At 41.4% G+C, this 23,648-nt stretch overlaps 1 protein-coding gene across 1 annotated transcript; it reads right to left on the reverse strand.

The window, feature by feature from the left end:
* Window positions 1-7,217: 7,217 nt before the first annotated feature.
* Window positions 7,218-19,151, reverse strand: LOC121511718 (serine/threonine-protein kinase pim-1-like). Its single transcript, XM_041790482.1, has 8 exons — window positions 19,016-19,151; window positions 16,995-17,111; window positions 8,379-8,473; window positions 8,239-8,286; window positions 7,930-8,142; window positions 7,659-7,843; window positions 7,396-7,571; window positions 7,218-7,309 (listed from the first exon to the last, which is right to left on the reverse strand). Exons 1-8 carry the CDS (start codon window positions 19,149-19,151, stop codon window positions 7,218-7,220), a joined length of 1,062 nt encoding a protein of 353 aa, XP_041646416.1.
* Between the last annotated feature and the right edge of the window lie 4,497 nt (window positions 19,152-23,648).

Raw genomic sequence — 23,648 nt, forward strand, 5'->3', positions numbered from 1 at the left:
CCACGCCATAGGCACTACTCCAACCCGAAACCATCAGAGATACAGGCTGTGCAGTGATGACAAGCTGGTAGTCCCTTTTCTCTTTTGTCCACAGGACAGTCTCTGTAGTTTCCAAAACAAATTTCCAATTTTGATTAATCAGACCACAGAACAGTTTTCCATTTTGCCTCAGTCCATTTTAAATGAGCTTTGCCCAGAGAAACCAGCATATCTTGATCATGTTTCACATATGGCATCTTCTTTTTGTGGTACAGCTTCAACTTGAAGCCATCTGAAGAGTTCCTGAGCCCATGCAGGGATTTCCAGTGCAGAATCATACCTTTTTAATGCAGTGCTGCCTGAGGGACCAAGGCTCACAAGCATCTAAAATTGACCTTTGGCCTTGTCTCTTGTGCACAGAGATTTCTCCAGATTCTCTAATTCCTTGGATAAATTTTATGGACTGTGTGTTTGATGTTTTTTTTTTTCTATGCAAACATTTTTATGAAATTGTTTCACAATTTTTAGATGCTGTTTTTGCAGATTGATGAATCTCTTTAACCTTCCAAAGCAGATGGATTCGCCCATTTCCTTGTTTTTCACTGGTGAATCCATCTTGCAAAGCTCCCGTCTGAAGCGTTTGGGCCCGGTTAGAAAGTGACAGGACCAATCAGCGACGAGGGGCAGTACTTTCAGGTGCGGCAGAGTCGTGATGTAAACAAACAACAACAGGCCGGTGCAGATTAGTGTGGATGCTGCTAAAGCACCAGCTTTATCAGGATTTGACAACTTTTGTTCGTTAAAAGAAGAACAAAGAACAGCAGTGAGTTGTTTTCTCTTCAAAAACGACAAAAGTCGTGTACTGACATGTCTACAGTCACCATGGTTTGTGTTATGCAGTTCTCTATGGAGTTCACTCACTGGTAGGGGCTACAACGTCACCTGTTTTGTGTGAAACAATTCCATCTGGCATGTCAGGTTAAAATCAACCAACCTTTGAATGCCCCATCCCAACTTTTTTGAAGTGTGTTGCTGCTGTGTTAAGCATACTGGGCCACTGAAGCTGGAAAAACACTTAAACAAATCCTTCTTAATTTTAACGAATCATCAACAAACTTGGTTGTAGCGTCTGAATCAAGATTCTTCAAACTCTCAACTTGTCATCTTACTTTTATTTGACCAAACTACCTTCACAGCAGAGAGATTCTAGTTTAATTTTAGCAGTTATTTAAGCTCCCATAGCACCTAACTGTAATAGAAAATTAGGTCCCTAATGCTTCCAGGTCAGTGAAACTCAATGTGTGGCTCTTTTGTGATTATTTGTGGCTCTTTTATGTCTTGATTTCAAATATTATTCCCTCAAAACACCTTAAAAAACTGACTTTTTTTTGCCCATTTTCACATTTTTTTTACCAGTTTTCATCCATTTAAATTACCTTTTGCCATTAAATACTACGTTTTTTCCTACTTTGTTACCCATTTTTTGGCACTTTTTCCCATTTTTGCCACGTTTATCTCACTTTTGCGCATTTAAGCTACCTTTTTCCATGAAATACCATGTTTTTCCTTACTTTTTTGCCCATTTTTGACACCTTTTTTTTGCAACTTTTTATCCTTTCTTTTACCAATATATCCCATTTTTGCCCTTTTTCGCCACTTTTCACCCATTTAAGCCTCTTTTTTGCCACGTTTTGCCACTTTCATCCCATTTTTGCTCATTTAAGCTACCTTTTGCCATTAAATACCACGTCTTTTCCTACGTTGTTACCCTTTTTAGCCACTTTTTTTCAACTTTTTACCCTTTCTTTTACCACTTTTATCCCAGTTTTGCTGTTTTGACAGTTTCTTCACCCCATTTTCACCCACTTAACCTACCTTCTGTCATTAAATACCTCTTTGTTCCTAGTTTTGCCCATTTAAGCCACTTCTTTTTGCCACTTTCATCCCTTTTGGCCTTTTAGCCATTTTTTCACCACTCCTCACCCATTTAAGCTACCTCTTGCCATTAAATACCATTTGTTTCCTATTCTTTACCCATTTTTGCCACTCTTGACTGCTTTTTGCCCATTTTACTCATTTTTTACTCTTTTTTTTGCCACTTTTGGACCATTTTCTGCTATCTGTAACTCACTTCTCAACCATTTTTGCTACTTTCTGACCCTTATTCCACCTTTTTGTCCCCATTTCCGCCCATCTTCACCCACTTTTGTTGCTTTTTGACCATTTTTGCCACCTTTAACTCATTGTTATTGCTACTTCAAGCTGTTTTTGCCACTTCTCACCACTTAGCTGCAACGGTATTTTTCAACAATTTGGCTCTTTGGTTGAGAAGGGCTGAGTAACACTTCTCAAGGTGAAAGCAGTGGAGACTTTATTGCTGTGCAGAGATTAGGAGGGCAGAGTCGTACCAGTGTGCCAGCGTGATGCTGCAGGACATGGCTGTGGGTTTCTGTAGATGGCAGTGTAGCACACATTTCCTGCAGCTTAGTGTGTCTCTGAGTGTGTTTCTAAGTGTGTGTGAGAGAGAGAGAGCCTGAGTGTCCCTATGCATAATCGAGCCCCTGATAACCAAGATAAATCTCTTTAATGGAAAAATTCCTGGTATTCCTAAAATAGCAGCTCTCCATCTCTGTATTAGCTGACTTTAACATAAACGCTCAGAAAGCTCATTCAGACAAATGACTCCACATGATTTGATTTCTGTCCTTGCAAACTGAATTGTTTCGATTAAGTAAAGAGCTCTGAGACAAATATAGCAGAAATGCAGGAACATTTGTGTGTTTTCAGCGGGTGATGGAAAGTGCAGATTCCTCGTCTTCCGCTGCACACGGCTGTCAGGAAAACAAGCCAGCTCTTTGAGAAAGAATAAACCGAGTCTTGCATTCATTTGCATTCATGTTTCCAGTAAATTTATTCCTCTGTGCTTCACAGACAGAGACATCTCTGTGAGGAAGAGTGGCCACAAGCAGAGAGAGGAGGAAAAGCAGAATAAAGGAGCAGATCAGGACAGAATTGGCAGCGGAAACGGTAAATTTAGAAGTTATGGTATTGATAAGAGAGAGGAGGCTGGACCTGAGGAATGCTGCTGCCAGGAAAGTCTCTGACACGTATCGCAGAGGAGGAAAGAGAGGAATGACTTTATGTTGAAAGAAGGAGACGGATGTGACCCAGCGGTTAGTCACGTCCCCCCATGGGGTCCTCGGGGGCCGGCAGAGGCTCTCGCTGACTTTCTCCCCGCTCGCTCCGTCTCTCTGTCAGACCTCTTGCACTCTTGTCCTCTGCTCTCCTTCAACATCTGGAGTCTGTTTAGGATCATCAACAGCAGAGCCCCTGCCATGACACCTCTCCTAAAAATGCCTCGGATCAGGACTTTTTCGCAGGGTGAACGGAATAAACAGTTCAAACCAGAGGGTGCAGTTTGAAAGTGTTCTCTTACACTGTGCAGCCTTAAAACTCTCCCTTCCTGTGGTTACAAACTTTATGACGTTTATAAGAGGAAGGCTCCAGACTTAAAGGAAATCAGCTTTGACTGAATTCTTTGGTATTATAAAAAACTTCATCTATGGCAGGGGTCATCAAGTACACTTACACAAGGGCCAGGTTTAGTCTTGGCCAGACTTTCAAATAAACAGAAAACTGAATTTAAATTTTTGCCACTTTTCACCCATTTCCCACTCTTTAACCCAGGGGTGTCAAACTCAACCACATAAAGGGCCGGATTCTGAATTTAGGTCTAACCTGAGGGCCTAACAGGGTCCACATTTAACCAAACTGTCAACCTCGTTCTCACCAGCGATAAATTATGGGGAGAAAAAAAACAATTAGCACCGATGATAAAAGATTTTGAGATTTAAAAAGGTAGTTCAAAGGTCAAAATACAAAATTAGATGTTAAAATAATGCTTTTAAAAGGCAAATATATGAAAAAGAAAATCACAATCATGTCTTAAAGCAAAAATATGACTTAAAATTTAAAATGGTGCACATAAACGGTCAAAACATGAGATAAAGGTCAAAATAATACATTGAAAAGCTCAAAATATGAGAATAAAAGTGAAAATTAAAAATGAAGAAAATGTTAGATAAAGTCAAAATTATAAATTGAAAAAGTCAAAATATGAAATAAAAGGTGAAAATTAAAAATGCCAAAATTATTAGATAAAGTCCAAATTATAAATTGGTGCCGCAGTGCGCATGTTTGTTTTCAGAAAGTGGCGTTTTCCCTGTTTACATGGAGACAGACGGGGGCGTGTTGAAAACCTTCCACTCTGGAGCCCGTTTTCAAAAAGTTCTGTTTTTTAGGCACCAAACCGCCGTTGCCGTGTAAACGGACAGCCGAAACTAGGGCTGCAACAAACAGTGATTTCAATCATCGATGAATCAGATGATTATTTTCACGATTAATCGATGAATCGGATGTTTCCCGGGGGGCGGGGTCCCTTATTCAAAAATTTTACAAGGATATTCCAAAGCTGTCAAAATAATGTTAGAGTTTAAATGTCTTTATCCTAAAAACTAAAACAAAACATTTTTTGAGTTCTGTTAAATTAAATAACTCGACAATTCCACAGAATTAACACAAAAAATATAATAAATTATTTTTAAAAATTAGAATGATATTTTCTATCATTACTTTGCCTCCCTCCTTACAAACACACATAAACACAGATCATACTCATAACAACAGCCTGAGGATGTGGTTTGAATGAAAGACTCTTACAGTGGGATTCTGCTTTTTTTTACATCCTCTTACAGTTTTTTTTTATCCCAGAGAAGCCACAGGTAAACCTCAGCCTCTTAAAGTTATTGATATTATAACTTATAAACATTTATCACTCACGTATTCAACAAGCTAACGTTAGTTTGTTCATGCTTGTCAGACCGACCTGCACTCACGGACGGACACACAAACTGTCTCTGTCACACACACACAGACACACACACACCCAGCAGCCATGTGACTGCAGCTCAAGCTTTTCCTCCTCTCTCCTGTTTTAGTGGACATTTAGAACACAAAGTGAGGCAAACATCATGGACGCCTGACAGTCCAGCGCTGTTTTTTTATCCAGTCTGATATGGTAACAGAAACAAAACTTAAGTTCTGAGTTTTTACGTCAACAAGCTATTTTTAGATCGCCAGCGTCTCATCTCCGTCATGAGACATGGTTGATGATGAATACATCTACTTAATTTTTCTGCTAATCACTGGATTATAATCAGAGAAGTACTACACCAAGCCAATGTAAAGTTTGTCATCCGTCTGCGTGTGACGTAAACAGCTCCGCGTCACGCCAAGTGACACCATAATCATGCGACACAACGAATCGACACATAAATTCGTTGGCAACTTTTCAAATTATCGTTTTTTTATCGATTTTATCGATTCAAACATTCTAACATCTCCCCGTCCCTCTCCTCGGGTGAAGAAGACTTGGATTCCTCTGTGATCATAGTCTGCTTTGCCTGCCGCCTACCTTTGGTTCCTGTTCTACTCTTAGAAGTGGCACTTCCCTGGATTTACATTATACTCCATTAGACGTACCTTAAAAATTCTCCAAGATGATTCCAAACGGTTATTTGATCTTTGAGGATGAGAGTTTCCTGGATTCCACCGTGGCCATAATGAACGCTCTGAGGAAGAGTGGTCAGTTCTGTGATGTTAGAGGCATTGTTTAGTAAACTAAGGCCTGTATTACTCTGTAGTGAGTACAGTTGCTGTAGATTTGTTTTTATTTTGTTCATTATGGAGCACATAATCATCATTAAGAGTTAAAAATACTTTATAGAGTAAAAACAACTCTGAAAACATTACCCTGCAAGCAAAGTAAATTTTATTCCAAATAGACTGGGACCAAATGTGATATTTCTTAGAGTAAAATTTTATTCAATTTGAGTAGAATTTACTCAGGTAAACTGACTGTCTAAGTGGGGTTTGCATTGCGGCAGTCAGCACATTTCAATTTCAACTTTTTTGTCCTCATTTCAGCTTTAATCTCAAAGTGCCAAGTATTATTTTTTCCATCCCCTGTGTCCCTAATCCACCACCGATGGACCAATGCTGCACATGTTAAAGACCACCATATTTTAGCACCATGTTTACCCAAGCCTCATACCCAGCTCAAGCTCAGTTCAGACCAAAAATTCACATCGAGACGTGTTCAACTTGCAACGTCCCACTCTGCGATGCTCTAAACACCTCCCAGCTCACACTGCTGCGATTAAAGGAGACAATGCATCGTTTCCGTGGCAAAATAAATCTGTCTCTACGAGGGGGATAGTACTGCACATTCCCTGTTTTTTTCTGATTTTGTCGTCATAATCATGCCTTTATATCATATGTGGAGCCATTAGTCTTCTTTCTCATCAACACTGTAGTGCGGCTGTGCAATGTAACCGCCCACTTGGGTATTTACTTGGTCTGCAGGTGTGCAGGTATTCACGTAGCTGGATTACAGCCCCAACAAGGAGAAGAGAGAAGAAGAACCTACCATGGCAATCACTGGGGTCATGACCTGAGCGAAGATTGTTTCTGTTTTAACCTGGTATAAAGTCCATCCTGCAGCCTTGGAGGATTTAAAATCACTTTTTAAGATGCCAGCAACTTTGCTCTTCGTATCTGCATGACTACGTGCAGCTCAGAGGATTAAATTGGCTCACGCTGCGCAGATACAGCGGTTTTTGAGGTGACAGGACTTTTATTGCCTTTACACCTCATCTCATTGACTCCAACTTTTGTTCATCTGTAAGGTGAGTCACAGCAGACCATTCATTTAACGGGGCTCTGATGATTTTTGCCCTTTATAGAGGAAAAATGTGAACAAACTGCCACTCTGTGGAAAGAAGTTTAGCTTTTACGAAGACGTCACAAAGCTGATACAGCGCTCTGTCCCGTATCCGGGCACGGTTGCATTCACATCTTATCCGAACCATGGCAGAGTCCACTTGAATCGCACCTGACACCACCTCCCCAAGTGGGCCCGGGCCTGGTGCCTACTTTAGACATGTTGATTTGAGCTGCGACCCTCACCATTCTAAAACTGTCTCATCATGAATCTTCGATCTGAACTGGGCCTAAGAAGATGAGCTTAAGTCTACCTAAACTTTGGTGCGGCATGGTCTGTAAGTCGCTTCCAATGGATGACGGATGATGGAACGGGGGTTAGAAATGTTTATGTTGTCCTTGTAGTCCTCTTGTGGTCCTTGGAAGGTTCTTCTCGGTCCTGGGGGGTCTTGTGGGGATTAGTTCAGCCAGGGGTGGTCCCTAAGTGTCTCCAATGTGGGTCTTGCAGTTTGGGTTTTGATGAGACAACTCTCCAGAAATTCCTCGGCTTCTGCACAGACAAACATTAGTCATGGTTAAATATGAACACTGCCCTAAAAGAATTTAACTGTAAATTATGTTTGCACGGTAACTTGCCGATTGAAACGGTTTCATATATGAAAGCGTCCTCCAAGACAATCTCATCCTCGCTACAAAAGGGGAGATGTCCATGCAGCATCTCATAAAGCACCGTGCCAAGCTGCCACACTGTAGCTGGTCCAGCCCTGTACCTCCCTTTCTTAAACCACTCCGGCATGCATATTCGCACGTTCCTGTAAGACAAAGCCACGACGTTTATAAAAGTTGGGACAGATGTAGAGACCAGAAACAACCTATAAGTTTAGGACATTTAGAACAACAGCATACCTTGATATGACTTTAAAATCTTCTTTGACTGAAATGTGCCGCAGCCAAAGTCTATAATCCTGACACGAGGTTCATCAGAGCCGGTTTCTATGAGAATGTTGGTCAGCTTTATGTCCCGGTGAAATACTCCTCTAGATTGGATCTCAATGAGAGCATCTACGAGCTGTTTGGTTATAATCTGAGGGAGACAGAATGAGTGAGTGACATGATGAGCACAGGCAAAAATAAAAACAAACTGAACAATGCATTGGATCGGCTTCTCACTCTTGCTTTGTGCTCCTCCAAGGGCCCGTGGGTGTTGATGTAATCTAGGAGATCACAGCATGGGAGCGGTCTCTCTAGGATGAGAATCAGCTCTTTGTCCAGGTCGTACCAGTCCAGCAGGGCCACTGCTGCACTGTTTCCTACTGGTTCTGAACTGACTCGCAGCATTAGTGCAACTTCCAGGGGGATCCATTTAACCTTTCCTTCTAAAGTCTGCACGATAAGGGTGGAAGAACAGAAAATATAATCATTTTTATACATAATATATGTATGTAGAATTTTCCTGAATATGAACAACATATCACTTACTACTTCTGCATGCTTCACACCCGTCTGTGGAATATGTTTTATAGCCACCTATAGAAAAGAAAGGCAAACATTTGGTAAGCTTATTCCAAGAACTGAGTGGATTTCTGAATCACTGACTGGGTTTGTGAATGAGTCTTTACCGGTACATTATCCTCTTTTCTGTAACCTGCAAAAACTGAGCCATAACCTCCAGAACCGATCTTTCCCTTTTCAACATATTTGGCCATGAACAATTCTGCAAAACGGTAACAGCACAAAACAGATGATTGTTTAATCCAGAGTTTGATTTTTAGATGATACGTGGATTTAAAACTCTTTACTTGTCTGACTACTTCAAGTGCTTTCTACAGGGGTGTCCAAACTTTTTCCACTTTAATATCCACAACATGAGGTTTATGAAAGTTTGTATGCCTAAATGGCTAGTTTATTCAGGAAGCAGCAAAAAGCAGAGCAAGCAGAGTGACGTTGATTAAGTCAGAAGCAGAATAAAGGAGGAGCTGGGGTGGAGGAGGGTTGCCAGAGCAGCATGCTTAGAGCAAATCAGCTGGCTGTCAGCTGATGAGGCCTTGTGTTATTATGACTCCGTGGTCATCCTGAACTAATGCTAAATGCTCGACTGAATGTCTGATGAGGCAAATAAACCAATCACTTCCTTGTTTTTGGTGAGGCCAATCAGATTTTAGGGGGCTTTGTTTAGCTACTACTGGCTCTGCCCTTGAAATATTATTACTACTGCTATTTGCTGCCATAACCCATCAGGGAGTTAGAAAATGAGATATTTATATTGTTTTGGTAGGCAGTAGAGTGTTGTCTGAATTTAGTCACACAAGAAACACATCAATAAATTCTTCTTGTCAAGATGTTTGTTTACAGAATTAGCATGGTAGCACTGGTGAGTAGTCCAATACTAATCACATGATACATATTATGGTTTGAGTACTCAGTGGACTGGACTTTCTGTGTTCAAACAGCATGATGACATATTTGTGGTTATCTCGACCCTCCCTTCTGATTAGTAAAACTCTTTAAAGTAAAATAATAAGGCATTTCTCCTTGACCTTACCTTTGAGGGACTTTGCTAAATTATGGGTCTTCTCTCTTCTCTTCTTGGGACCCTCGGTCTTCTTCGACTCTTTCTTTACATTTTTAGTTTCTTCAGATTAGGCCTTGGTATTTTGCTCTGCAGGACTTGGGGTCTCTTTGCTTCTTTTACTTGGTCTGCCCTCTGCTTCATTGGGGTCTGATTTCCTTTTGATGCTAGTCTTTGTCTCCTGGTCTTTGTCTGCTGGTCCTTTATTGGGTCCAGAGAGATGTTGGGTTTCTTTCTTCTGATCATTACCATTTTTGCAATGTTAATCATTGTAAATATAAGTACTTTATATCAAACAGTGCATCCTGATATCATGACTGGTTAGATTTTAGCACATTATCAGGAATTATAACACTTAAAGTGGTTTAAATGGTTCAAGGGCAACTGAACTACAGCTGCATAAATGTTATAATATCACACCAGCAAACATGAAAAACAAGGATTGTATTGGTGTTATGAAACACGTTTGTCCTAAAGCCTCGAAAATCTTCCTACTGTGATATTTTTGGTCAGATGTCCACACTCTTCATCATCCTAAACAATGAGGACCCAAACCTCACGTCATTTCTTCAACTCAGTAGTGAAATCTGAAGTTAGCTCTCTTCTGTCTTTAATGAGCTAACCAGGTGTGGCTGTTATCTATCTGCTTGTGTTTGTGGCCATGCATGCGTCTGCACATCCACCAGTGAACATCAGTCCTTTCAAACTGTGCTGGATTTGGAGATTCACTGGACTATGACGTTCCTTATGACATTTTCAGGCTGTAAACTTTGATGATTTCTTGCACTTTCACTGCCTCTGTTTTATCAATATGCTGTATCAGTGTTAATTTTGGCAGCTATTTTGAATTTTAATCTTAGTCTTTTAGTAACAGACCTTTTAGTTTGAGTCACATTTTTGTCAGTTCCTTCCTTTATAGTTTAAATCTAGTTTTAGTGGACAAAAACTCAAAAACATTTTAGTCTAGTTTAAGTCCGTATAAAGTCCTCACATTTTATTCTTAACTTAAAGTCAAAGTGTTTATTCTTCTGCCTGGATCTGGTACTAAACGTTGGTTCTGTTAGGCCCTGTCAAACTTGGAGTCCCTGCTTTCTACAGCTGAGAGGCCTTAACCTGGCACGCCAAAAGGATTTGTTTGCCAGTGAGAAACACGGAAACGGGCTTATCTATCTGCTCTTCAATGTTATGTCATTCCCACTTCATCTGGGAAACCCTGTCCTTTCAAAACAAACAACAAAAACCATCCGTTTCCCCTCCCTCCTCTCAGTACCAAACTGCCCACTTTCAGTGCATTTTTTGAAATGCTGTGCTCCCACTGTACGGGAGGGAATTTTTCTGTACCACGATCGTTTCCATTATATTTATGATAAACCTCACTTTGCGCTGATTGGCACATCTCATTTGATTGACAGATAGCTCGACAGGCAGAGGCAACATTTCTGTCAACCAGAATGCTAGCTAGCTAGCTGACAAGAAGTCGCACTTAGTGGGCGGGTCGTTAGGTTGATCCAAAGTTTGGTTGAGACCACGACTTCAATATGGAAGCCTCCATGGATTGGCTTCATGAGCTGTTTGAGTCTGCTTATTTTAAGCAGACAGTTGACGTCACACAGGGTTTGTCCAATTCTTTCTACAGTCTATTGTTAAAACTGGGGCTGAAACAATTCCTCAAAATATCCAAGTGATTCTGTAAAAAAAATTCCTCGAGGCAAATTATCTGCCTTGAGCCTTTGCTTAAGTCAGTCACGTATCCATATAAGCCCATGCTATAATCTTGGACACAGCACCGTTTGTTGCACGGTGTGCTGTGTTTCATAGGGACAGCTATTTGTGTGGCACAATGCACTTGTTTTTGCTGTTACTATAATGTAAAATGCAGTCATTTTGACACAATTCCAAGATTTCTTTTTTATTTCCAGCATGGGTGAGTACATTTGGAAGTTAACAGGTTTATGTTTGCTCCAAAGGACGTGTGGCTTTATGTAAAATTCTGTGGTTTTCCACCTCAAAAATTAACTTTACATTGTCATAGGCACAGCTCTGTGACCCAGTGACCTCCAAAGACAGCCGGGAAGATCAGCTGATGTAGCTGATGTAGCTGATTTACTATCAGGGAGTCCACATATTATGTTGTTTCATTTTGAAGCCAGCTGCAGACTTTGCATATTTTTCAAGCTGTTGGGATTGATCTGCTCTACATTGAATAATGGGGTATTGGCATTAGAAATTAGGTCTAGCGCATATCACCAGCAAAGCAGAACATAGTGGTGCTTCTTGGATGTACTAAAGCGAACCATAGCACAGGCAGTAAAGAAATGCAAAGATTGATAGGAAAGAGAGTGATTTGCACTGCAGTGCACTTTGCAGGTGGATTGGCAGTGCAGGTGGAGTATGTTGAAAAAGAAGGTATCACGAGCGTTGTCATGTCAGTACAGGATTCTTCACTGTAAGTGGAACCAGTTTGTAAATTTAACTCTTGCTGAAGCCAGTGAAACATTTTTCCCCAAGAAAAAGCTTTCACTCCAGTTCTTCCTGTAATTAAAACAATCCAGAAATGTCCTGATAAAACTTCTGCTAAAGCTGCCTCCATGCTTATCTCATTGTTTACAGGCTTGCAGCTGTTTCAACACAAATATGTCTGCAAGCCGAATCTCTTATTATGGATGTGCTTTTTGGGTCTGCAACACAACAAAAATGTCACACTCAAACCTTGCAAGTGAAGGTTGTTAGAAAATTTCATAACAAGTTTCAAGCTTTGTTCTGCAGATGAAAAAATCTTGTTTTTATTCTTGTATTTGTGTCTTTGCAAACTTTAAATTTCTTTTAATTGGACTTTTTAATCTTGATAATTTAGAGTTTGATGTGTGATCAAAGAAGTTAAAACTCAGGTTAGGACAGGTTAAAAACAGTGATCAAAGACAGACCAGGATTTTGGTGCAACATTGTGATTTCATGGACCTCAGACATTTGTTTTGCACCAATGAAACAGAGTAAAAGTGATTAAAATGTCCTTAAAAGGTGCATTAAAATGTCCATTAAAAATGGCTTGATGAAAGTCTTTTAGAATGAGGGGCAAGGAGACTAAAAGCACTATAAAAAGTAGCAAGTCTTAACCAGTCACTCAGGGGGCATGCTGTCTTCAATCTGGGGCCCTTTGTCGTTGCCTTATTAGCCCTATTTTTACAAATTATGACAGTTTCTGTAAAACAGATCAAATGTTAAGTCACTCTAAAACTATTTCAATATTAATTGTTTATGGGGTGGATTTTACAGCTGCAGACATTTAAAGCCAAAGGACACTCTTAACACCACAACATCTTCTTTTCCTCCTTTTCTGAATTTAATGATCTTTCAGGGGCTGGACAGGAAGCTTTGGAGGGGCCTGATTTGGCCCCCAAGCCGCCAGTTGATGATCAGTGCCATGGTGTCTCTATATCGCTGTCATATCTGTCCTGTTTTGGCTCAAGGCTCTAAATAAACTCCATAACTAACAACATCTGTGGGCTGAGCAGTAGCAGCCTGGACAGAGGGGAAAACTACTTGTGCACACATCCAGGTTGTTGCACGATCCACACAAAAACACACGAGGAAGTGCTATCATGTCCAAAGGAGCCATGTTAAAGTGAAGTGTCAAGCTTTTCATAATAAATCCTTAAGAATATTTAAAACTATTATCAGTTTAATGACTTACATGCTGCAGTTTTTAAACTGTTTCAGCGCTTTTGCTGTAAAACAGATGAGGAAATATCAGCTGGATTAGATTTGCTCTGCAGTATCTGACATTGTTGAATACTTATAGGGCTTTTAAAGTGATAATAATGTATATTTAGTAGACTCCATGTAAACAAGGCTGCAGTCAGATGCTTTGATGATCTCTGGTCAACAGGATTTAAATGTTTGCAGGTGCTGTGATACGGAAATGTAGCCCGTCTGTGTTTGTTCTGCGGGCAGACACATTAAAATGAGTCATGTTTAATTGGGAGGTTTAGCATAAGCTGTTAACCACAGCCTATTTGTAGGTGTGAGCGTGTTCAGTGTTTACGCGGAGCTGTCACAGTCCCCCCGTGGCCAAAGGATTAGAGGTTAGCAAACACCTCTGTGAAAGTGTTTGACATCAGGGCCTCGATGACGGATTTTCACGCTGGTCAGTCAGCAGATGAGCTCGCCATCCATTCTGTGTTGTCACATAAATGACCTCTGCAACAAAGGCTCATGGGAAACAAGCGGATTGAAGGGGGGTGTAAGGTCTGCGTTCTGGTCCACGGCTAAAAGACGGTGTAAAAACAGTAGAGGAGGAGGAGGAGGAGGAGGATGGGGCAGAGTTTCAAGATATGGGGGTGCTGACAACTGTTAAATGTGTGATTGAGCTCAGATGAGCCATACGTGTGCCATGTGTGTGCCGACATGCCTGATGTGTTCTGCTCTAGGATGAGACGGGATTCAGGTCGGCTTATGTAAGGCTGTTCATGTAACTGTTGGCGGTGTTTGGGCTCTGCCACGAAAGTTTAGCTTTTAAAGTTACAAAAAACTGGAAGAATAGATAAACCAAGAGTCAAATCCTGTTATCCAGCAAAGCTACCTACAAATAGAAGTTTAGACAAAAATAACCTAGAAAAGGTCTGTAAAGCCTGCCCTGAAATATTCACACATGCAGCTGACAGGGTCAAACTGCCCTTATGAGACGGGGGTCTCAGGAAAATACTCATGATGTGAAAAGAACGACGAAGATAGGCCAGGTGAAGAAGCACAGGCTAAGATTAGGGATGCTCCTATGCAGCTATGCTCGTTCAACTAAAACACTTATTTAAATCGCACTTAACCAACTAAAAAAGAGAAGAAAATACTTGAAAAAAAACAGTCAGATTCATCACAGTGTCATCACTGTGTTAGCCATGCAGAGTTTGTCAGACTCACATCACACCCACTAGCATTAGCAGCTAGCTCCACCAGACTTCAATCGTGTTTGCAGATAGATGAGGCTATCACTGTTCTCTCTAATCAGCCTGATAGTCTTTTTACTTCTTAATTTTGGTTTCTTTTGCCTGATTGACACGACTAGTATCATTCTCATTAGTGTCACTGGGAATTCTCTTTTCCCAAGCAAACAACTTAAACAACAAAATAAAGAAGTTTGGGAACAATTCACACCAACGTTGTTTAGTCCAGACTTTCGGACTTTTCTGTTGGTCCGAACCAAAATGATAGGTGTGAAATCTCCCCTAGACCGTGGTCCGGACCAAACAGCCGGACCTTGGTCCAACCAAAAGAGGTGGTCTCGGTCTGGACCAAACGGAACCACAGTCTGGTTCATGCCCAGTGTGAAAGCATTATTTTGAAAGGTTCAGACCTTCGTATCAATGACAGGAAATTACGACATGACTACCAGCAAAGGAAATCCATCACCGTAACAAAATGAGCCGCAGAAGATCCCACAACAATCTCACAGACTGAAATTAAACAGCAGCCTGGACAGGGTGGGCTAACGGTAGCTGCTTTACGTTACGTGAGAAGTAGAAGTGTCCGTATGTTGAATGGGGATTGTCCAAGCACGGAAATTTTCATAAAACTGTAGATATAGTTATACCTCACTATTGCCATCTCATCTTTTCAAGAGTTTTATAACACATACCTTCTCTCTGGTGTTGCAGTGGCTCGCAGGATTGCATACTTTCTCCTTTCCTGTCGACGACGACAAAGTTGTCATCTAATGATAAAACTCATAAGACGAACTCGAACCAGCTTTATTTACAGCTCTTCAAGCTGTTGCTTTTCGTAGTAGAAAACCAACAATAAGTGGGGAAAGGTGGGAATGACGATTTCATTCATTGTTTACAACATTCAAGACTCGTGTTATTCAACGTGTTGACGTCAGACGCCCGGCATATATGCTTTGTTTCCCAGCTCAGGGGTTCCTGAGACAAAAATTTGACCCCTTTTTTAAAATGCTGCTATTTGTTTTTCCATTTTTGTGACTAAAAATGACCAGTTTTGGTAGAAATAGAAACATAAAAAATGGCTTGTTTTTCCATTTTTTTTCCAGTTTTGGTCAAAAACAAAAATTGGAGAAATCTTTTTTTTCTCTTGTCCAACTGAGTGCGGCTTCTTACTTTCTGGATCCTTTGAGCAGCCAAATAAGAAGCCCTCTGTGTGTTTTCTGAGGTTGCGACCAGGTTCAGCATTCGTGTTTTCAGGTGGATGTATTCTCACCGTTTCGCTGGAAAAAATCTTTTGTTTTGTCCTTAAACTCTGCATGCTTGTTATCAGATGACGCTTTAGCTTGGCTGGCTTTATATGAAGACACACAACACATTTTGGTCTTCTGTCGCTGTGTTAGATTTATGTGATATCCCACAATCATATCTGAGTTTTTATTGGCCCAAAGCTGGCTTATGTGGGAGTCACTGGTTTAGTATGGCTGTTTTATGGTGCTGTTGTCATATATGTTCTTATTGCTTTTTAATGACATGGCATTAATTTATAACCTTGCGAAGCAGATGGTTTCGCCCATTTCCTTGTTTTCCACTGGTGAATCCATTTTGCAAAGCTCCCATCTGAACCGTTTGGGCCCGGTTAGAGAGTGACAGGACCAATCAGCAACGAGGGGCAGTACTTTCAGGCGCAGCAGAGTTGTGACGTAAACAAGCAGCAGCAAGAGCTGGTGCAGTTATGGAGGAAGAGATTAGCGTGGATGCTGCTAAAGCGCCAGTTTTATCAGAACTTGACAACATTTCTTTGTTAAAAGAACAAAGAACAGCAGTGAGTTTTTTTTATTTTCAAAAACGACAAAAGTGGAGTACTTACATGTCTAGAGTCGCCATGTTTCGTGTTATTCCTCAGTAGCTGTGCACACGCAGCTCGATAGTGGCTACGTCACGTGTTTTGTTGCTCTGATTGGCCCGTAGAGATGTGACAGACAGAACATTCACCCAATTACACTCCGAGTTTTTTTCAGGCCTCTGCCTTTTCTCACACATTTCCAATTGAAGCTTTCCCAGATCTGGCATGTCAGGTTAATTAATTTAATGATTTATTTTGAATTATTTCCCCCAAGCTGTGGCTCCCAGACCCAAGTTTGAGAACCACTGCTCTAATCATGCAGACTTACGTTGCTCCTCTGCTATTGTCGTTTCCTCAGCTGTGCAAATGTTTGCAAAATGGCAAAATGATTGTCAAATAATTTATGAGGGATTTACCTGCATTTTAAGAGCAAGACTTGTAGGAATTGAATATTCAGGCCCTGATGTCAGATTTTAAAAATCTGGTTGGGCCGTGTTGTTACTCTTTTAGGGGTGCTGAGATTAAATGTAGGGGTATTCAGCACTTTCAAGGAGGGTCTAAAATATGCCACCATATCTACAGGAAAGCAGAATCTTTCTCCTTTCATTGCCACCAGGATAAAAGTCCACAAAAAAACTGACAGTTTTATGGTTATGATGGGACCTGGTCAATAATGCAGATGTGGGGAAAGTGAAGAGCAAGAAATTTTTCATTATTAAAGCATACAGTAGGTGAGTGCTAAGGAGCACGTTAGCTACATTAGCTAGTTCAGACTAATTCATGATGTTTTGAGGCTCACTGTCAGCTGGTACAATAATGTAATTATTTGTAAATAGAAATGAAGATGAACTAACAAGCTGCTGATAAATGTCTGTTAACCATCAGTAACTCGTGATGAGTCTGCTCCTCCAGCATTTCTTCTTGGTGAACATTTTGAGTTTGTCCGAGTGGATCTTGGCTGTGGGGGTCCACATGGGAGAGGGTGGGGGGTTCATGGGCAGAGGGCCTTTAACAGTAAAACATTTCAGGGGCCGTCTGTCACAAACATAATGACTTCAGCAGACCAAGCCTGGATTTTGGCTTTTCCCCACCGCCGACACCAGCGGCCATAAAACACTGCATGTTTGGAATGCAGAACATGGAGCAGCAACACAAAGATCACACACAGACAAAAAATACACAGAGGCTGACAAAATAAGACGCTCAAGGCTATTTTAAAACATGATGAGATGTTATTTTGAGCAGCAGACAGGATATTTGTTTGCACATGGGCATAAAACAGACACGTGTGCATGAATTCACCCTTTCAGGATGCAGAGTGATAAAGCGTCAGACTCTGGAGACACTGAATGATTTATAGAGGGGTGTAATGACAGTGTTTACAGGAGGTCATACCAACAGACCAGTCCTTCTGACCTTAAACCCCCGACCCCCAGAGGCTAGAGGAAGGGTAAGTTTACCGAATTGGGACAACCAGAGGGCCGAGCATCGGCAACACCTTATTCAACTCAGAGGGACTGGGGGGTTTCTGGGCTGAATGTAAGGAAAATCATGAGATAAAAAGCTAAATTATATCTGTGTAATAGAAGCAGAGGATGTGGTTGTTAAAATAGCAAAAACAGGAAGTCATAAAGAGGCTTAACAGCAGCAGAAAAATGCAGCGTCTGTGAATTAGCCATCCAACAAAGCATGCCAAATCCCCCAGCATGTGTCCATTAAAGTCCCTTATCTCAGCCCGCCTCCTTCCTCCAGGCAGGGGGTGGAGTCAGGTTACAGGGCTGACCTCCCACACGGAGCCAGCGAACAGCAGAGGTGGACATCTCAGTCTGTTTCAGGCAAACAAACTTTTAGGAGCTGAAAATAAACATCAGTGCCAAAAACTGCAGTTCCACAAGTGTCCATTTGAGGCTCGCTCCAAAAGTGGGCCAATCCTCATAGCGCCCCATGATAAAAATATCCAACTTAACAACCACAGTCTTATCGTTGTATTGTTTGATCAAAAATAAAATGTATAGAATTTATGCGCAAAAATCATCAAATTGAAAAAGAGAATGGGCCTCTCCATTTGTCATGTATCATCAATATTAACTGATTTTGGACACTTTCAACCCATTTTTGTTATTTTCTGCCTCTTTGCCCCAATTTTTGCAAAATTTTAACCCCTTTTGAACCACTTTTCCTGCATGTTTTATCCCCTTTGTGCCCCTCTTTTATCAATTTTTGCCACTTTTTAAACCCAAATTCATTACTTTCTTGCACTATTTTTTGTCATTTGTAACCAATTTTTGATACCTTTTGCCCCTTTTTTTCTCTTACCATTTTTTTGGCACATTTTAACCTCTCTCCAGAAAGTTTACTGCCATTTTTTGTCCCTCTGTGCCACTCCACAACCAATTTTGCCACTTGTCACCCATTTTTGCTACTCTTTAACCCCTTTTCACCACTTTATCTGTCATTTTTACAGCACATCTGCCAACCTTAACCCTTTTTTGAATATTTACTTATTATGACAGTAAATCTCTGTAAAAACATTTCAAGTGTAAAGTCATTCTAAAACTATTTCAATATTAATTGATGTTTGCAGGATGCATTTAACAGCTGCAGACATTTAAAGCCTTAGGACACTCTTAAACCACAACATCTTCTTATCCCCTTTTCTGAATTTAATGATTTTTTGGGGGTCGAACAGAAAGCTTGTTGATGATCATCAGTTGATGATCAGTGCCTTAAATGGTAGAGCACTCTGCAATCTAACAGACAACCTTTAACACTCAAAGTTTTATAATTTGGTGTTTTTTTTATTGACAGATTGTGATCAAACTCTGCTTCTTTTGTTCATAAAGGTGGTATGAAGGAGTCATTACAGGCTGGAGATGAGTTTTGGGTTGAGAGTGATGGTTTTAATCTCACAGCGGGCCACGCGACGGGTCAGCCTGATGGAAGAAAGGACAGAGATTATTCCGAGGTCATTGTCATCTGCAGCTGGTCCCCATCCGCCGTAATAGGTCACCTCCCCAGGAGCCTCTCCAGGCACGGAGCCCGACATCGTCACGGTGAGCAGCAGACGACCACGGGGGGGGGGGGGGGGATTAGCCGGGATGAGCTGTCAGCTCTGAAATGAATACAGTATGAAAGTGGAGTGTCTGTCACTGGAGGAGGAAAATGGCTGTCAGGGGGCAGGTGAGAGACAGTCTCATTAGGACCGAGTGTGCTTGTTGTCTCTGCACAGTTTGATGTGTGTCATGTGGGACAGGAGATGGATTTAACATGGCAAACTTTCACAATGTTGCATCATGTAACACTCGACAATAAGAACACAGAGGACGTTTTCTGTTTTTCTTGATAGCTGTGCCCAGAAGTTAATAATGAAAAGGTTAATAAACAATCCATCCACCTGTTTACAGTCCTACCTTACAGGGATATCCTTGAAGTTTGAACTGTGCTCTGTTTTTCACATTTGTGTAACTACTAATGACAAATGCACCTCATGCATCATCCCCGCAGAAAATGATCCCAGATTCTGATGTAACATGAGGTTTTACCTGAGTCACATTTGTCTCTAACCCAGCCTGCGTATCTTTCAGTGTGCAAATATATAAATCATTAAATACATCTTATGCCAAAAAGATTTCCCTTTACTTGTGGATCTTCAAGAGAGCTTTATAAGTTTGGAACCTTACAGACGACGCTCAGCTGGCATGTAACAATTAGCCTCCCCAGTGTAGCCATGTAGCTACAGTTTGTTAGCCATGCCTTCAGTCTGTCCGTCCAGACTAAGAATACAAAAACATTCCCTCTGCCAGCTCATTTTTATCTATTTTCAGTCATAAGGAGCTTTACATCGATTGTTTAAGGCCAGGCTGTTCAATTAGAGGCCCTGGGGCTGGATCAGGCCCACATGGGCATTTTCAGTGGCCCTGCAAAGATCCATCCATTTTCTATACTGCTTATCCTGTTAAGGGTCGCGGGTGTGCTGGGAGAGAGGCGGGGTACACCCTGGACTGGTCGCCAGCCAATCACAGGGCTGACATACAGAGACAGACAACCGGGCATGCTTACATTCACACCTACGGCCAATTTAGAGTCCCAGTTAACCTAATGAGCATGTTTTTGGGGGTGGGAGTACTCAGAGAGAACCCATGCATGTACAGGGAGAACATGCAAACTCCGCCAAAAGGCCCTGACTGGGAAGCGAAGCAGGGGCCTTCTTGTTGTGAGGCAACAGTGCAAACCCTTGCGCCGCCATGAAGCCCCTCTTTAAAGATCCAGTATCTAGGATTTCTGCCCTTAAATACATAAAAACTGACAACTCCTATTGTCAAGGACCAAGCAGTAGAGCATGAGACACAGGAGGCAGATGTATGTATGCACATATCCTGGCAAAATAATAAGGAAGTTAAAAGGTTAATGTTTGCTTAGGATCTGTGTTTTTATGCATAATTTTTTGGCTAAATGTCCTCAAAAGTGGACTTTTCCTTGTCAATGACACCGTTGTAGCGCTGTTACCCACTGACCTCTCGGTGACCCTTTGCTCTCGCTGCAGGATGAGACGTCACGTTGATACAGTGATGATTTATGATCGGGAGTCCGCGCATTGTGTTGTATTTTCAAAGAACCGGATATTCTAAGCTTGTGACTTCCTTTTTTGGAGCTTTCTGATCTACGGGTGTTGACATGGTTTGGCAGTGTCTGGCGCTAAAAATAGACCGGCAGCGTATCTCAAAGGAGACTGGAGCGCCGACTGTGGAAGTGCTCTGGTAGACTAGAGAGGGAGCGATGTGCTCTGCAGTACGATCTGCTGGTGGAGGTTGAAAACCACAGCACCACACTTCCTTACTATAAAACATAAACCTTTTTAATTTCCTGATGTACTCACCCATGCTAGATGCAAAATAAGCATGGAATAATACTGAAGTAAACCGCAAATGACCCACAGGAGGAGCCAACTGTGTCATCTTATCATCCCCATCCCTGTTATCGTCTGTAGTTTTTCAGTGCATGGGCTGTTGGCCAGAGCAAAACCATGGTGCATGTAGAACACCACAAATACAACATTACCATAAATCTGAGTCTGTTTGAGGTGAAAAAAAATCTTTTGGTGAACTTTACTTCATCCCCACACTGCTGCCATCCCAGCCTGTCTGCCAGAAATTTCCAAAACAATATTAAAATCACTAATTTAGGCCACAAATGACGTAAAAATGCTCCTAAATTAGAGTAATTCTTGACGCAGCTTGAGTCGGTCAAATGAAGTGCAGATGTTTCAAAGTTTAGTCATTTTTGGAGTGAAAAAGTCCCTTTTACATTTTCCCTGCTGGACTGCCTTGGAAGAGAGACGAGGGATTTTTCTACAGCAAAGCTGCTGCTTTGGAAAGAAACAACTTTATTTGGAACTTGCAGCTTTCTCTTCACAAACTTTTAAAAGAAACAGAGGAGTGTGAACTTTCTCCCCTCTCTTACATGTGAAGTGATTTGAAATAAAAAAACGATAAACTGAATCTGGAACATCTTCTCAAATAGAAAAAGATCGTTGATGATATGGCTGTATTCTCACTTTAACGTACTTATTAAAAATGAATTCTTCCATTAACAGTGTTCCTAAGTCTATCAGTGGCTCCTTCTGCAGCACCAACAGGGGGAAAATCTTTAACTTGCTTTATTTTGAAAGGGCATTTCTCCTTTTTCCCCCAGCTTAAAGCAACACTGTAACATCCTGGGTCTAATACTCTTCCTCCCGTTTGCCTTGTGGACATGTTGAGTGCTTTGTTTCCACTGAAATGTTTGTTTTGCTTAGAAAAACCTCTCTAATAAAACGGAGCGTGTGAGAAAGCAGCACAGCTCTGACGTGCCGATCAGGCTGACAGCCTGTTTTCTTAGACAAGCTCACTGAAAGCAGAGCCCCTGAGGTACAACAGCCCCCGCCCCAGGTTAGAAACAGACATCACATTGTCATTGGACTGGTAAATGAAATTCTATTGTTTCCTGTCTGAGAGGCCATTTATCGATTCACCGGCTGCACTCTTCTCTGAGTCAGATTAAGTCTCTCAGCTTCAACCAGAGGAGGAACTGTGATGCAGAGCTTAAATACAACAAAAATAACACAACTTACAAACTAAATTCATATTTCCTCATCAATGCAAGCCAAAGTAGGGCACTTCATATTTATCAGATGCTGTAAAAGTGAAAGGATCAGGTTCCTGCTGTTCCACATGGTGGAGATAGAGGGCAGTGTTTGTCTTTTCAACCAGAGCTGGTCTCAGTGCACAGAGGAGATGAGCTGCTGCCAGACTTAATAAATTCAAACAGAAAATGATTCAGTCTTTTTTTTAAATTAGCAGTGAGACATTAAATAACCTTCTGAGTAATGCATGAGGGTTAAAATACAAAGAAGGGTCAAAATTCAGCATGCACACTTTCTTAAATCCTTTGATAAGTTAAACTTAGAGTTATCAAAGCTGTTCTTTTCTATACATACTCCACAGCACTGGGTGGAGCATTTAACCACACTCTTGTTGTGCTCTGCATCTCTACAGTACTTTGTTGATCCCAAGAACGATTACTTATCGTAATTGGTGCTCTTCTACTTTTGTCTCCTTTGAAGAGACACATCGAGAGCGTCTTAAGAACAGTCTCGAGTGCATCTGTCTCTCTTGAGGAGTTCAGAGTGGTTTGGTTTGTTGAAAGCTGCCTCATTCACCCTGAGAGTTTGTGTCTCCAGCGAGCTCTCTGCCCGTCCTCTAACCCGTCAAGAACAATGCTCTGCCCTGGACTTTGAACTAAGGCTAACATGGAAAAAGCTGACAGAGGTTTTGTTGCACTTTGAGATGTGGGTTAGGCTGCCACCGATCACATGATGTGCTCTGGAGAAGGATCAGATCTGGTTCTGATTCACTGAAACCACTGGGATTGTTTAGACCAAGGGTTCTCAGCTGGTAAGTTGGGACACAAAAGTGGGTTATGGAGCAGTTTTCAGTGGGTCAGGGAGGCAGGTCTGGTTAAAGAGAGTGTTAAAGTCCATGAGGCACTTTTAAACCATTTTATTGTCACATGTATGGTTTCTTCTGAGGCCCTAACTTCACTATGTTTTCATCAAACAGATTTGATTTGTTGAAATATTTCAGAATTGGAGTCCTGATTTGGGCTGTGGCAGGTACAGGATTCAGTCTTGTTTTAGTGATCAGGATCATTGGCACAGCTCAGGAAGAAGATCCAGCTTTGAACTTGCTTTCACATGCCCCATTGCACCAAGGTGACTGGATGTTTTCATCATTTTGTTGTGTTTTGGCTGTCTACACGAAAACAGCGTTTTGGGTGCCTGAAAATTGGAGGAGTATGGAAATAAGCTCATGGGGTTGGAGGGTTTTCAAAACGGCCTCATCTCTGTCTCCATGTAGACCGGAAAACACAGCTTTCTAAAAAATGCACATGTGCACTACTGTTGCAGTCAAACCATGTGCAAGTACGATTCTGCTCCGAGGAAGGAAGGGTGTCTAAGTGTGTTTTGGTTCATTGCACAGTTACACTGCCAACCACTGGCCTGGCA

The sequence above is a fragment of the Cheilinus undulatus genome, linkage group 7 (genome assembly GCF_018320785.1).
Source record: "Cheilinus undulatus linkage group 7, ASM1832078v1, whole genome shotgun sequence".
NCBI lineage: Eukaryota > Metazoa > Chordata > Actinopteri > Labriformes > Labridae > Cheilinus > Cheilinus undulatus.